General features: G+C 40.4%; 1 protein-coding gene across 1 annotated transcript in view; it reads right to left on the bottom strand.

The window, feature by feature from the left end:
- LOC142143093 (uncharacterized) overlaps nucleotides 1-13,581 on the bottom strand; it is a 189,355-nt gene that overhangs the window by 135,300 nt on the left and 40,474 nt on the right. Inside the window, exons 9-10 of the mRNA XM_075200807.1 lie at nucleotides 11,796-11,937; nucleotides 8,521-8,694 (exon numbers count right to left, since the gene is read on the bottom strand). Of these exons, the coding sequence (XP_075056908.1) occupies nucleotides 8,521-8,694; nucleotides 11,796-11,937 (316 nt within the window). The remainder of the gene's footprint in view (nucleotides 1-8,520; nucleotides 8,695-11,795; nucleotides 11,938-13,581) is intronic.

The raw sequence follows: 13,581 nt of genomic DNA, 5'->3' as shown, positions 1-13,581 counted from the left end.
TGGTGGCAGTAAATAGTGAGTGTGCAGTATAATACTACACCCTATGAGTGGTTTACCAGCTATAATCCTATCTCCATCTTGAGATTCATCCTTTATTGTCTCAGCATTGCCATCTCCCACTACAATGTATGCTCTCAAAAACAGGGCCCTCTCTATCCCAAGTTTTCACATTTTTCATCAGCTTTGTATGCACTTTTTATATTTTTCTATACAATTTGCTTTTATGTATAATTTGTAATACTCTTTGTCTAGTTCTGTGGAGTTTAATGCACTTTCAAATAAACAATGATGGTGATGATATGGTGATAGTGATATGCTGCTTACATCTTCATTAAAAAAAAAGAAGAAAATAATGCAGCAATTACTTTAAACCAGTTAAAGTAAGCAAGAACAGATATTTTTCCCTCTGTGTTAAGCTGGTAGAGTTTTGTGAAAGTAGTTAGATTTATATTTAGAAGCTATATTTTTTTGAATTCTGTAATATATTACAAATGTATTCTTGATGGGGATAAATTTTTCTTTTTTTCTTTTTTATATTTGAACTGAAACACCTGTATACATTGTACTGCGCATGTAAATGAAAGCTTTCCCATCACTATCCTGCAACATTGCTTGTGTCACCTTTACTCTGCAAAATGAACTCACCTTTACCCTATTTATTAGTGTTACACAATCTTCTTTTCTTGCCCAGAATGTATTCACAGGATGGAAACCCACCAATTATCTTCTTTCTAATGCTGACACCTAATTTTCATAAAGGTTGAGAAGAGGATTATCATTCCATGGCAGACAATATGTAAAATTGTTAAAGAATAACGCAAATTTACACTAATGAATAGATTTTTTACCCTTAGAGAGGTATCATACAGCACAAATAGCTTTGGTAGAACCCCCCACACATCCCCACTGGGACACCTGCAGGATAAAATACAATGTTGGCTTGCTTCTGTAATGAAGCTACAGCGTCACAAAGTATATCACAAGTCAAATAGTGATTAAAAGGCGATCAAACAGATAAATAAGATTGTAGATTATTGTTAAGGTGTAAATAGAGATATCACAGGGGCACCAGGTATCAGGATTGCACATAAATTGCATACTGTCTAGATTCCTAAAGATAGCAATGTAATAGATAACACATGGCTGTCCAATACTTATAAGTATTTATGCATAGTCTGCATGCACAGGATGAGGGAAGCAAATACAGGAAGCACGGGTATCAGGTATTACGATTGAAAATACATAGAATAACCAAGTCAGGATTCAAGTTTTGGAAATACACAGGAGTGTCACATCAAGATCAAACCTACATATGCACAAGATTGTCAGGTCAAGTACAAAGTTACAGATGCCCAACTTACTAGATCAGAATAAAGAATCTAAGGTTAGCATATAAACAGGATCTCAGGGACTGTAACGTAGTAACACCATCACTGCTGATAGAGCCAGAATTTTAGAACCAGCCATAGGAGCAGTGCTCACTACATATGTGGTTCTGGACTGCTGAGTACCGGATCAGGTTTCTGCTACCAAGGTTTGTGACAAAAGGTTCTTAATCAAAGAGAGATATTAGACATCACCGTATTGCCTAAAGTGACTTATTTGTATACTGAATGTTGACCAAGGTGCATAATGGAATTCTCCCAAAACCATGCCACCAATTGTCTCTACATTGTAGGGGCAAGCACAGGATTTTTATGAGGGGGGTTCCAAAGTAAAATATATATTGAGATACAAACTCAATAATGATTAGATAACAATTGTTTTTACAGTATAATTAATGTTTTATACCTTAAAGGATACTCCACACATATTTTGTACTAAACTGTACGCTGAAGGAGGCATTAAAATAAATTGAACACTTCAGTCCTCTTCATCTTATTTTCAGCTTCTTTCTGTAGGTCTTCCTTGGTTGTAACACTCAAAAATTGGAGTTGCCATGCAGAAACAATCGTGGCAACCCAACATAGACTGTAAGATGAATTCCTGAATGCGCCACTGCTCACTGCATAAGGAAGTCTTGTCATCCTGTCTGGCTGAGCAAGAGGCCTAATGGTTGTTCAGTAACAGTATTGACCAACTGCTGATTTAGCTGGTGTCTGGCCTGCTGTCAAATCTGTGCTTTTCCTATTCGCTAAATGGAATAATGTGAAAGATAATTTATTATTTAGTCATTCAAAAGGGAATTTTATCTGAAAAAATAAGTATAATCCTCATATTGTTACTCCAGGGGCAATAACCGCTAGTTAGTGCCTCACATTTCTACCTGAGTGTCCAGATAATGTTTAGTATACCATCCTATTAGGGGCTTGGCAGTAGGGTATTAATGTTTGATAGGAACTTTAGGTTACTCCAATACTAACAAAAATAAAATGTATTTTAACATCTGAAAAAGGTTCATAATAACAAGAACAAGTGAATATACTAAACAACTGGTGACAGCATTCAACATATAATGAAATACAGATACTCACACCAGAGCACTATTGCCTGCTTACACCCTGACCAAAGCGTCTAAATCAGTCAATGAACCAACTAGGGAGACAGGTGAAACTCTCCATCAAACTGTTATTATCAGAGTCAAGAGTGATTTCTGGTACAGTACACCTCACTGACCTACGTGGCAGGAGCTAGAGTCTCTCTGCCTTTGAAGGGAATATGCCAATCACCTGCCCTGTGAAAGTTTGGTTGCAGGGCAGTGGGGATACTTGTTGATAACAGGATCCACAAGTACAGAAGACGAGTCTACTTATTTCCGCAAATCGGTATCCAGTCAGAAAAGATCCTTTATCACCAGTCTTTGCATGTTGCAGACTCCCTGTAATCTGCCTCTTTAAAACCTCTCACAGTCTCAAGTCTCCCAAAGCCGAACTGTTATAATCTCCAAGGGGAACAGAGATTCAATAGCCAGAGAAGCTCTACAGTACTTGGACAGGGCCTTGTTTGCTGACTCCCTTCCTGGCTCCCTTCTGGGCAGAGGCTGGAATGACTGAAACTGTCTATTTGGACACATATGTGCTGCACAGTGGAGTTTATCAATTCAATAGATAAGGGCTGTTGGTAGGGACAGTGTCTTACTTCTTTCTTAGGAGTAGGATTGTGGTCCCACTGGGCAAACAGGAATTTTGATTTTGAATTATTGTTTTATGACTGATAAGAAAAACATGATCCTGATTTATCATCATCATCATCATCATCATCATCATTTATTTATATAGCGCCACTAATTACGCAGCGCTGTACAGAGAACTCATTCACATCAGTCCCTGCCCCATTGGAGCTTACAGTCTGAATTCCCTAATATAGACACACACTCACACACTCACACACAGACGCGGAGACAGACAAAGAGGGAGAGACTAGGGTCAATTTTAAAGCAGCCAATTAACCTACCAGTATGTTTTTGGAGTGTGGGAGGAAACCGGAGGACCCGGAGGAAACCCACGCAAACACAGGGAGAACATACAAACTCCACACAGATTATGAAACATAAACTCACTGGGAAGTCTAAAATAAAATAAAACTGGAAGACTATACAATTGATCTGATATAAAAATATGGTCCTGGGTGACTGAACTTAATAAATGGTCAATGTCACAATTGTTTAATGTGTCAGGATGATTGTCTTCCTTATTTGAAGAAAAGGTTAAATCCATTAGAAGCATGGGTTATGTGCTTTAGCACACTAGCTGTGTTTATGCACTTTATAAGGATCAACAAGTCTAGAATGGAACAGGTTACTAAAAGGAAGGTATGTTGGCTCATTTTGTGCTACCCTTTGTTGGTGTAAAGACTTTGCATGAGGTGGCACTGTGACTAAGTAGTTAGTTTCATTGTCTCAAAGCACTGGGACCATTAGTTCTATTTTGGGCAAGATTGTGTAGAGCTTGTATACTAGAGTTTATCTACACGGCCAGTCTGCTCTGACCTCTGCATCAATTCACCTATCATCACCTCCTCCCATGCTCGCATTCAAGACTTCTGCTGTTCTGCCCTCATTCTTTGGAACTCCATACCCTGCCTCACTCGACTCTCCCCCAACCTTCAGTCTTTCAAACGCTCACTCAAAACTCACCTTTTTTAAGCTCGACTATCCTGCCACCTCCTGACCATCTTTTCCATCACCTCCTATTTCTTGCCTGACATCTCCATTTTCGCCCAGATGTTTCAAATGCCTCTCATCACCCCCCCTCCTTCTAGAATGTAAGCTCTCGTAGGCAGGGTCCTCTCTACCTATTGTCCCATGTTTGTCTACAGACAGATTCCCTCGCACATCCTCTCATGTATTTTGCTGCAGTCTGTGTGAGTCCCCATAGTCCCCCAGAGCAGGAGCAGATGAGACAGAGAGCAGAGGAGAGGAGGAGAGGGGGAAAAGTTGAGAGGAAGAGAAGGATAGTGGATGAGACGTGGAGCGGATTAGAGTAGGAGAGGAGGAGCGTCTGAGACGGGAAGAGGATGAGAAGGAGAGCCGATGAGAGGAGGAGAAGGGATGTGGATGAGAGGAGGAGAGGGGGAGCGGAGAAGAGAAGGAGGAGAGGGAGCGGAGGAAAGGAGGAGAATGGGAGCGGATGAGAGGAGGAGTGGGTGAGTGGAGGAGAGGAGGAGAAGGGGAATTGAGGCAAGGAGGAGAATGGGAGCGGATGAGAGGAGGAGAGGGGGAGCTGATGAGATGGGGAGTGGATAAGAGGAGGAGACCGTGATGCAGAGGAGAGAGGAGAGGGGGAGCGGATGAGACAGCCTGCAGATGAGAGGGGAAGTGTATAAGATGGGCATCAGAGGAGAGGGGAAGCGGATAAGTCGGGGAGCGGATGAGACAGGGAGCAGAGGAGATGGGAGAAGATGAGAGGAGGGGATCAGAGGAGGAGAAGGGGAGCAGAGGAGAGGGGGATCGGAGGAGAGGGGGAGCAGGTGAGACGGGGAGCGGAGGAGATGGGGAGCGGATGAGAGGAGGAGAAGGGGAGTGGATGAGAGGGGGAGCAGATGAGAGGAGGAGAGGGGTAGCAGAGGAGAAGGGTAGCGGATGAGATGAGGGGAAGAGGAGCGAATGAGAGGAGCAGAGGGGGAGTGGATGAGAGGAGGAGCAGATGAGATTTGGAGGATAAGTAGAGTGGGAGCAGATGAGAGGAGGAGTGGAGGAGAGGGGGAGAAGAGGAGAGAAGCAGAGGGGAAGCAGAGGAGAGGGGAACCTGAGATGAGAGGAGGATAGTGGAAGAGGAGGAAAAGAGGAGAGGGGAAAAGGATGAGAGGAGGAGGAGTGGATGAGATGGGGGCAGGAGGAAATGGGTAGTGTATTGGAGGAGGAGAAGGGGAGTGGAGTAGAAGGGGAGCCGATGAGAGGAGGAGAGGGGTAGCAGATGAGAAGAGAGCAGAGTAGAGAAGAAGAAGGGGAGCGGATGAGAGGAGAAGACGGGGCGCGGATGAGACAAGGAGCGGAGGAGACAGGGAACGGATGGGAGGAGGAGAAGGGGAGTGGAGGAGAAGGGGAGCTGATGAGAGTAGGAGAGGTGGGAGCAGATGAGAGGAGGAGAGGGGGAGCAGATGAGAAGGGAGCGGAGGAAAGGAAGAGAAGGGGAGCGGATGAGATGAGGATAAGGGGAGTGGATGGGATGAGGAGAAGGGGGCGGATGAGAGGAGGAGGGGATGAGATTTGGAGAGGAGGAGAGGGGGAGCAGATGATAGGACGAGTAGAGGAGAGGGGGAGTGGAAGAGAGTAGCAGAGGGGAAGCGGAGGAGAGGGGGAGTGGAGGAGAGGAGCAGAGGGGAAGCGGAGGAGAGGGGGAGTGGAGGAGAGGAGCAGAGGGGAAGCGGAGGAGAAGGGGAGCGGATGAGAGGAGGAGAGGGGGGAGCAGATGAGAGGAGGAGAGGGGGAGCAAAGGAGAGGGGGAAGCGGATGACACAGGGAGTGGATGAGAAGGGGAGCTGATGAGAGGAGGAGGAGAAGGGAAGCCCATGAAAAGGGGAGCTGATTAAAGGAGGAGTCGAGGCGAGTGGGAGCGGATGAGAGGAGGAGAAGGGGAGCAAAGTAAAGGGGGAGCAAAGGAGAGGGGGAGTGGATTAGAGGGAGAACGGATGAGAAGAGGAGAAGGGGAGCAGATGAGAGGAGGAGAAGGGGAGCCGATGGGAGGAGGAGAAGGGGAGCAGATGAGAGGAGGAGCAGAGGAAAGGGGGGAGCAAAGGAGAGGAGGAGCGTATGAGAGAAGGCGAGTGGGAGCAGAGGGGGAGCGGAGGAGAGGAAGAAGGGAGTTAGGTTGCCAATTGGGATTTTTATCTTGGCCATAAAGTTTACCTCAGATTAGCTTATACAATGATGCTGTATGGACTGAGGTGCTGTCTTCCAGATACAAATTTTTTTTTGCAAGTGATTTTGTCCTTGAGAATTTTTAGTATACATGATAGCTGTTATGCTATTATAGTTGTTATGAGTTAATTTGCTAGGACAGTTTTCAGGATAGTATGAGAGATTCATTTTTTTGAGATATATTAGTTTATATTCAGTGAACTCAACAGAGAGTTGTTTGGAGTTGTCTGTTCAAAAGAATAAGAATAAAAATGATTATATAACCTTACATTTTTAAAAGAGAATGTATATGATTACATATTGTCACACAAGGTAGTATGTGACCGACATCTAAGATAATTATTAGATTTTGCAGTAGTCCATATAAATATATGTTTTCAAGTACTCAAAGAATAGGACACTTTTCTGACTTTCATGAATGTTATTTATATAATTTATTGTTGAGCAATTGTATGAGGTAAAATCAAATTACAGTGGCTCTTCACTGAGTTTAATGCTCACTGAGCAATTTTATATACATTATATGCTATTTTACTTATATTTATTTGTTTTTATGTTTATATTATTAGGTTGCTGCATCGCAATCTGAGTAGAACTTTCCATGATGCATTCTGTCTAACATTCAAAATATAGTGTATGTGGTCTTTCGTTATTTTTCTTCTGGGTGCAGAAGAAAAATGTCAAAATGTTTACAGATGCCGCTGTCCCAGCAACATCAGTAAATGACCTTACAGTAATGGCCTTACAGTATCTTCACTTTCTAAGATGGATGTCTAATGTTTGCAGCAATTTTTACTACAATAGCTCTTCTGTGGGATTGGACCAGACAGGCTCCCCACGTGCATCAATGAGCCTTGGGTGCCCATTTCCCTGTTGTCTGTTTACCAGTTGTCTATCTTTGGACAACTTTTGGTAGGTACTAACTACTGCATAATGGGACCACCCCAGAAGACGTGCCGTTTTGTAGATGATCTGACCGAATCATCCAGCCATCACAATTTGACCCTTATTAATGTTGCTCAGATCCTTGCACTTGCCCATTTTTACAACACATCCACTTCAACTTCAAGAACTGACTTTCAGCTTGCTGTCAATATATCTCACCATTTGACAGGTACCTTTCTAATGAGATAATCAATGTTATTCATTTCACTTGTCAGTTGTTTTAATGTTGTGGCTGATCTTATGCAAAGATAGGCACATGACATAAAAAAGGCATTTTAAATGACCCTAGTGACAGTCATAGTGGTGATTGTTTCAGTGTTTTTGTGGCTGCTACTATATTGAATATTGCTCGAGCTTGAAAGAAATATTCTCCCTGCTTAAACATCTCAACTTAACAGAAGCAATTTGAGCTATTTATACCATTAGGGTGACATATTCTCCATGTTACATTTTTTACATTGTATTCAACAATGCAATATTTTCTACCAGTGATTTTCTGAGTTACCCGAATTATTAAATTTCTAGTGAGACACAGCTTTTAGTAACTGTTAAACTATCTAATAAAATAAATGTAGAAAAGTCTATAATGTCCATGTGTTAAGTGAAAGATTTAAAGAATAAAGTATCCAGGATCAAATCTGAGCAGAAAAACAAATCACAATATATTCATTTATTATTTTTTAAGTAATGCAATAAAACTTATACAAAGAAATGACACAAGCACATGAAAGTGAACAAGCAAGATCTTAGGAGTCTCCAATGGTCACCTAAAAACGACATCTACCACAGTGCATTCAGTAATTGCAGTCTTCTCAGCATCTTGGGTGCAAGTAAGTTGTACACTTATTTATCCTGCTTTACACTCCTCCTCATCAATCTTATGTTCTTTATCCAGCTCATAAATAACCTCCTTACCATTGTATTTTTAAACCTACATGGTTAAACAGTCTTCCTGCATCTCCTGGGTGAAGGAGAGTAGAATGCTCTGTAGTATTATTGGCCATAACAATTAACATTAATATATCAAAGGCAAAAGCACTAATACCAAGTTCATTACCAGTAGCTGCAACATTACATCAGAAGCATTTCTTAGCCTTAAAATTAAGTAAAATATGAATATCAGATAGTTTCAATTATTATGGTATATCATTCAAAATAGCTTCTCTGAAAACATGTTCTAAAATATTAACATCAGACACTGATTTTTTTTCCTTAAATGCTGTAAGTCCAGCAATTATTGCATATTCAAATGAGCTTCTCTGAGAACATGTTCTAGCTGCGAGGTATAGCACACATTTCATAAGGTTCCGGGGCGTTAGTAGCACTCAGTGCAGGCGTGAGGTCCAGTTTTGCTCCAGGAGGAGCCTTGAATGTGAAGTTCTGCAGCAGCGTTGTGAAGAACAGAAATAGCTCCATTTTAGCCAGGTTTTCCCCAGCACAGCTCCTTTTACCTAGGATAAACAAAAATAATAAACATTAATAGCAGATACATGCTATTTTTTTCTTTTTTTTAAAAAATTAACACGCTCACATTGAATGTTCTCATAAATCCCCAATGTCCGAAAAGGAAAGGAGAGCTCTAATACAAGGTCCTGAAGACCATAATTACTTTTCTCTATTGTGTGTAGGTTTTGCTTTCTTTATACCCCAAAAAAATCTTAGTTTTTTTCATGTTTATTGCAAATGCTTGTATTATCCAAGCCTGTTGGTTATCATTGACAAACTATACCATTAAGGGCCAGAGCTTCTCTTTTTACCAGAGAAACAATCACTTGCTTTTTATACAATCAAACCCTGGAGACACAGTAATGAGTAATCTAACAAAGATAATCTCTTATCAATGCCAACTAAACTTTTATGAACATCAATGACTTCACTAATGTGCTTCTCTTCCTACAGCTTGAAGCAAGTAGTGATTACCTGTAATTATTTGCACCCAGGACTTTTGCACAAGCCAGATGTGTTTATTGAAAAGGGATGCAATGCACCAGTGCTATGAAAAAACAGTCAGTATTTAGCTTATGCGCAAAACAGAATACTAATTTGCACCCCTTGCATTGTAACATGGTTTTGCCCAGGAGACTTAAATAAGAAGTTTCTTAAGCTACGATCCTTAACGAATCAGGCCCAATATTCTTATATTTTACATTACACTAAAATCCAACAGCAACTAAAAAAATCCTCATGTAGGGAGAATAGATAAACAAAAATTTCAGAAATGAATGTTTTTAATAATTGTGGATTTTTCGTATATCAATTCTCTGGCATCTGGCTAATTGCCAACAATAACAGTTTTTTTGTATACATATTTGGGCATTTAAACTGCCATGAAGCTGGTACCATATATAACATGGGATATTTCGAGCGCAGGCTTATTTCTTCTCTGGTTTTGTCTCATAATATTGCCTTATATTGTCTTACCAGCTATCCATCAAGCCTTTTTAAGACTCATGTGTGTGTGTGGCTTACAAGCCAGCCCTTGCTAGATGTAAGCCCCTATACCTGGGAGGTGAGTGCATCTGATTTAATGGTATTTTAATGGGGTTTGACGCATATAGGTCATTGTAGGACCTATTATATTGAGGTGCCCTTGACGCTGGGATGCAGGCTTAAAAGTTTTGATGAAAATATGAACTAAGACCTCATTGTGTCGATAATGTAATATATCTATTATTATTGTTATTATTATTAATTTTTATTTATAGGGCGCCACAAAGTATCCGTAGCGCCGTACAAGGACAAACAATGGCACAGTACAAGGTGAAACAGCACAGTACAAGTAACAGTAAGCACTCTAACTCTGGGGGCTCAGGCACAGCATGAAAGAGAGGGAGGGAGGGGAAAAGTGAGTATAGGCAGGTCACTATGGCCCAAGAGGGTGGGCACGGATGACAGGTTGATAGTCACTGAGGGGAGCGGAGAGAAGCGAGAGGAGACAGAGGGCAGAGGGACTGAGAGGAGGTGAGCTGAGTAGCTGGAGAGCGCAGTTAAAAGTGATGGAAACAGAAGGTAGGAGAGCCCTGCTCAAAGGAGCGAGCAATCTAAAGGGAGGGGAAGACAGACAGACACATGGATGAGACGATGAGACTGGAGAAACGGAAACGGAGTCAAGGAAGGGGGAGAAGGGAAGTAGGGATGAGAAAGAGAGGTAGCCGACCGGTGGGAGTTTAGGCATGAGACTGGAAGGCTTTAAGGAAAAGGTGGGTTTTTAATGTTCGTTTGAAAGAGGACAGATTAGGGGAAGTTCTGATGGAGCGGTGGAGCTTGTTCCAATGGAGGGGAGCGGCGCGGGAGAAGTCTTCTATCTAATGACTTATTGTTATTTTCTGTTGAATTCATGTAAGACAATGTATATTGTATGTAATATTATAATTCAATCTCAGTGTGTACTTTGCTAGATAACATGAGTCTGAACCTTTGCAAGTGTCAATAATCTTTTGAAATTAGCCAGAAAGAAATATATAAGCATCTCTGAGGAGTTTCTTTGGTATGTAGAGATGTGGACCTGACCAGCCATCCAAACGAGCAGAGGTGAGAACTCCTGTGAACATCCCCGATCTCAGGACATCCTTAGCTCACTTTGAAATTCATGTGACATTTGGGAGATCAGTCTGTCCTTATGGACATATAAACTCCAAAGGTGGAGGGTGAGAGCTATGTGGAAAAAGGTTTAAGACCTTCTGCTTTAGACATCACAGTGTGCATTTTCATGAGAGGGTCTATCAAGACTAAAATGTCCCATATTTCTAATTTGTGTTCCCTCACACACATGCCAAGTCTTAACTAGTATGTAGTGACTGGTTTTATTTCCTATTTTATTTTTTGAAACTTACTTGTGCAACTTAATGTATGTCTTGTTATAAACTTTTTTGCAACTAAGCCTTGGAAACATTTTTCAGATTAAATAAATTTAATCTAGTGTTTTCTCCATGATTCTTTGTGAACTTACGAAGCCCAGGGAGGCTCATACTACATGTGTACGTGATTTAAGTGTGAAACATTAATAAGTGGGTTAGGTGAACATAAGGACACCATAATAAATTCTTTGAGGTGGCAGAAAAAGTGTATTAATTTCTAAGTGACTAAGGTGATGCCAGTCACGGCCAGCTGTTCAGATTGCTGTATGTGGGACAGGCTGGGCGTTCATGGCACTCATGTTTTCATTTTGCTAGATACACACAGATATGCAGTGTTAAGGATAAGCACTGACAACAACTGGCTTTTTGTTTCATATACGTATATGTACATTTATATTGTCATACAGCTGGTACCGTACCGTATATACTGAAAGGAGGCTTATTTCTTCTCTAATTACCAGCAGGCCTGATAACTATTCTTTGAACCTAAGACTACTAAAAGCCATCAAGGATGCAGATCTATGGTTTAATGTTTGTTAAGTGTGTGAAAGGTTACTGTCTATACATCCTTCGACTCAAATTTATTTTTGTCAAACTTTACTACTGATCAAGGAGTAACTTTTGCAGGAAATTTAATCTCCTGCACTTCATAGAAATTCTCATAAAAAATAAAATCTGTTCAGAATTAGTATTACCCAGTGAGAAAGGTATGAATGCATCATTTTTCTTGAACTGTCCTTGTGAGTTGAGAAAATGTTCTGGGTAGAACTCTTCTGGTCTTTCAAAGTAGGTGTCATCTTTTAGTGCAGAGCTCAACAATGGGATAATAGGAGTCTCCTGGGAAAAAAAAGAGCCAATTACAAACTAAAAGAATCAAACAGAATCAGAAATACATAGCTGAAAACAGAGAATAATTGTACCAGTTGTTCAACCTGAAGTTTGAAAGATGCGGTGTGTAAAGAATATGACCATATATATGTATTACTAAAATGGAGAGATCATATGTTTTCATTAATGAAGCACAAGGGAGTCATTACCTCAAAAGATTTTATAACCTTAGTGATAAAAACTGAACCATATTTTGTTGTTTATTCTGGCCTATTATTATTTACTTACAAAGTGCTGACATATTACACTGTATATTGTGGGTACCATAATACAACTATATTATTTACATTGGCATTAGACAGAAGATGAAAATGATCCCGAGTTCACAATCTATGAAGTGGGGTTAACACTTGATACATAAGGTAGCAGTATAGTAACTGTAGCTGGTGTTTAATGGGTAATGTGTGCAGGTCTGCTGCAAGGAAGGTGCAATATCAGCCAAGTATTAAATCATCTTTTGGCGACTGGCATTTCTTAGAGGACCAAAGAAAAAAGAGAAAGTGAGGTTGTTTAGAAATTGATGCACTACTTGCTCCCTGGTGTATATAGAGATCCAATATGTATTAGTGGAATGTCTAATGATAATTAAAATATAACATTTATTAATTCACATTAAAATTAGTTGGGTAAAAGTCAGAGAAATATAACAAAAAAAGTGCAAGTGAACAAATAAACAAATATGTGTTATAAAATAACTGGCTGTACTTGGATAGTCTCTAATCTTTTTTGAGGTTAATTGTTATCAAGGGAGATGTCCGCGCTACTCAAAAAATCCTAATGCCACTGCTATTATACAGGTATTGTTAAGAGTGCTATTCCTCCCTACAGATTAGCAAAATACTCCAGGGTGGTTGTTTTAATTATATGCTTAGTATTTTAAATGGACATAACTTAAATGCAGCCAGCGAAATGGACGTCAAATTATTATTTTAATTTAAACCATACGTAAAAGAGTGTTATTGCTCCCCACAATTAGTGCGACAGTACCTCCTACTCCCTTCCTCTTCTCTCTTTACATTTCTGTGAGTATACCAGTGATGCAGTATGGTAAGTGATGGGAGTGAGTGGAAGATTGAAACATGAAAAATGGATTGATCATTGCAGAAACCTTAAGACAGTCAAATGCTGCCAACCATGACTGTTCTTCACCATTTATATTAACTGAACATCCTTTCTATTCTGTTTCTAGAGAAGGCTTTCGCTTTTCTGCTGCTGTGTACTTATCTGTGTTTTTAGTGTTTATTTGTCAATTTTGAGCAGTTGTGTGTTGATATTTTTCTTTGCCATCTTTGCAGACGTTGTTTCAGCAGCTGATACCACCAAGGCGGTCATGGAGATCCTCCCTCAAAGGAGGAACAGAGATTGCACTCACTGTGGTTGATACAGGGGCTTTTCTCTATAAAAGTCCTATAGATAAATCAGGGTTTTTTCACGTGGGGCCTATACAAAATTTAGCTTTTTTTTGCAAAACACCTTTTCTTTATTTATTCTCCTTACCTTTATGGTAAGATACAGCACAAACAACAGTACAGAGAACGACTACAAGCAGTTAAGTCAAGTTCCTGTTGAGAGTTTTTAGCTTCCTTCCTCCAG

The sequence above is a fragment of the Mixophyes fleayi genome, chromosome 3, assembly GCF_038048845.1.
Source record: "Mixophyes fleayi isolate aMixFle1 chromosome 3, aMixFle1.hap1, whole genome shotgun sequence".
Taxonomy (NCBI): domain Eukaryota; kingdom Metazoa; phylum Chordata; class Amphibia; order Anura; family Limnodynastidae; genus Mixophyes; species Mixophyes fleayi.
The sequence above is the reverse complement of the archived record's forward strand: the minus strand, read 5'-3'. Positions and strand labels throughout refer to the sequence as shown.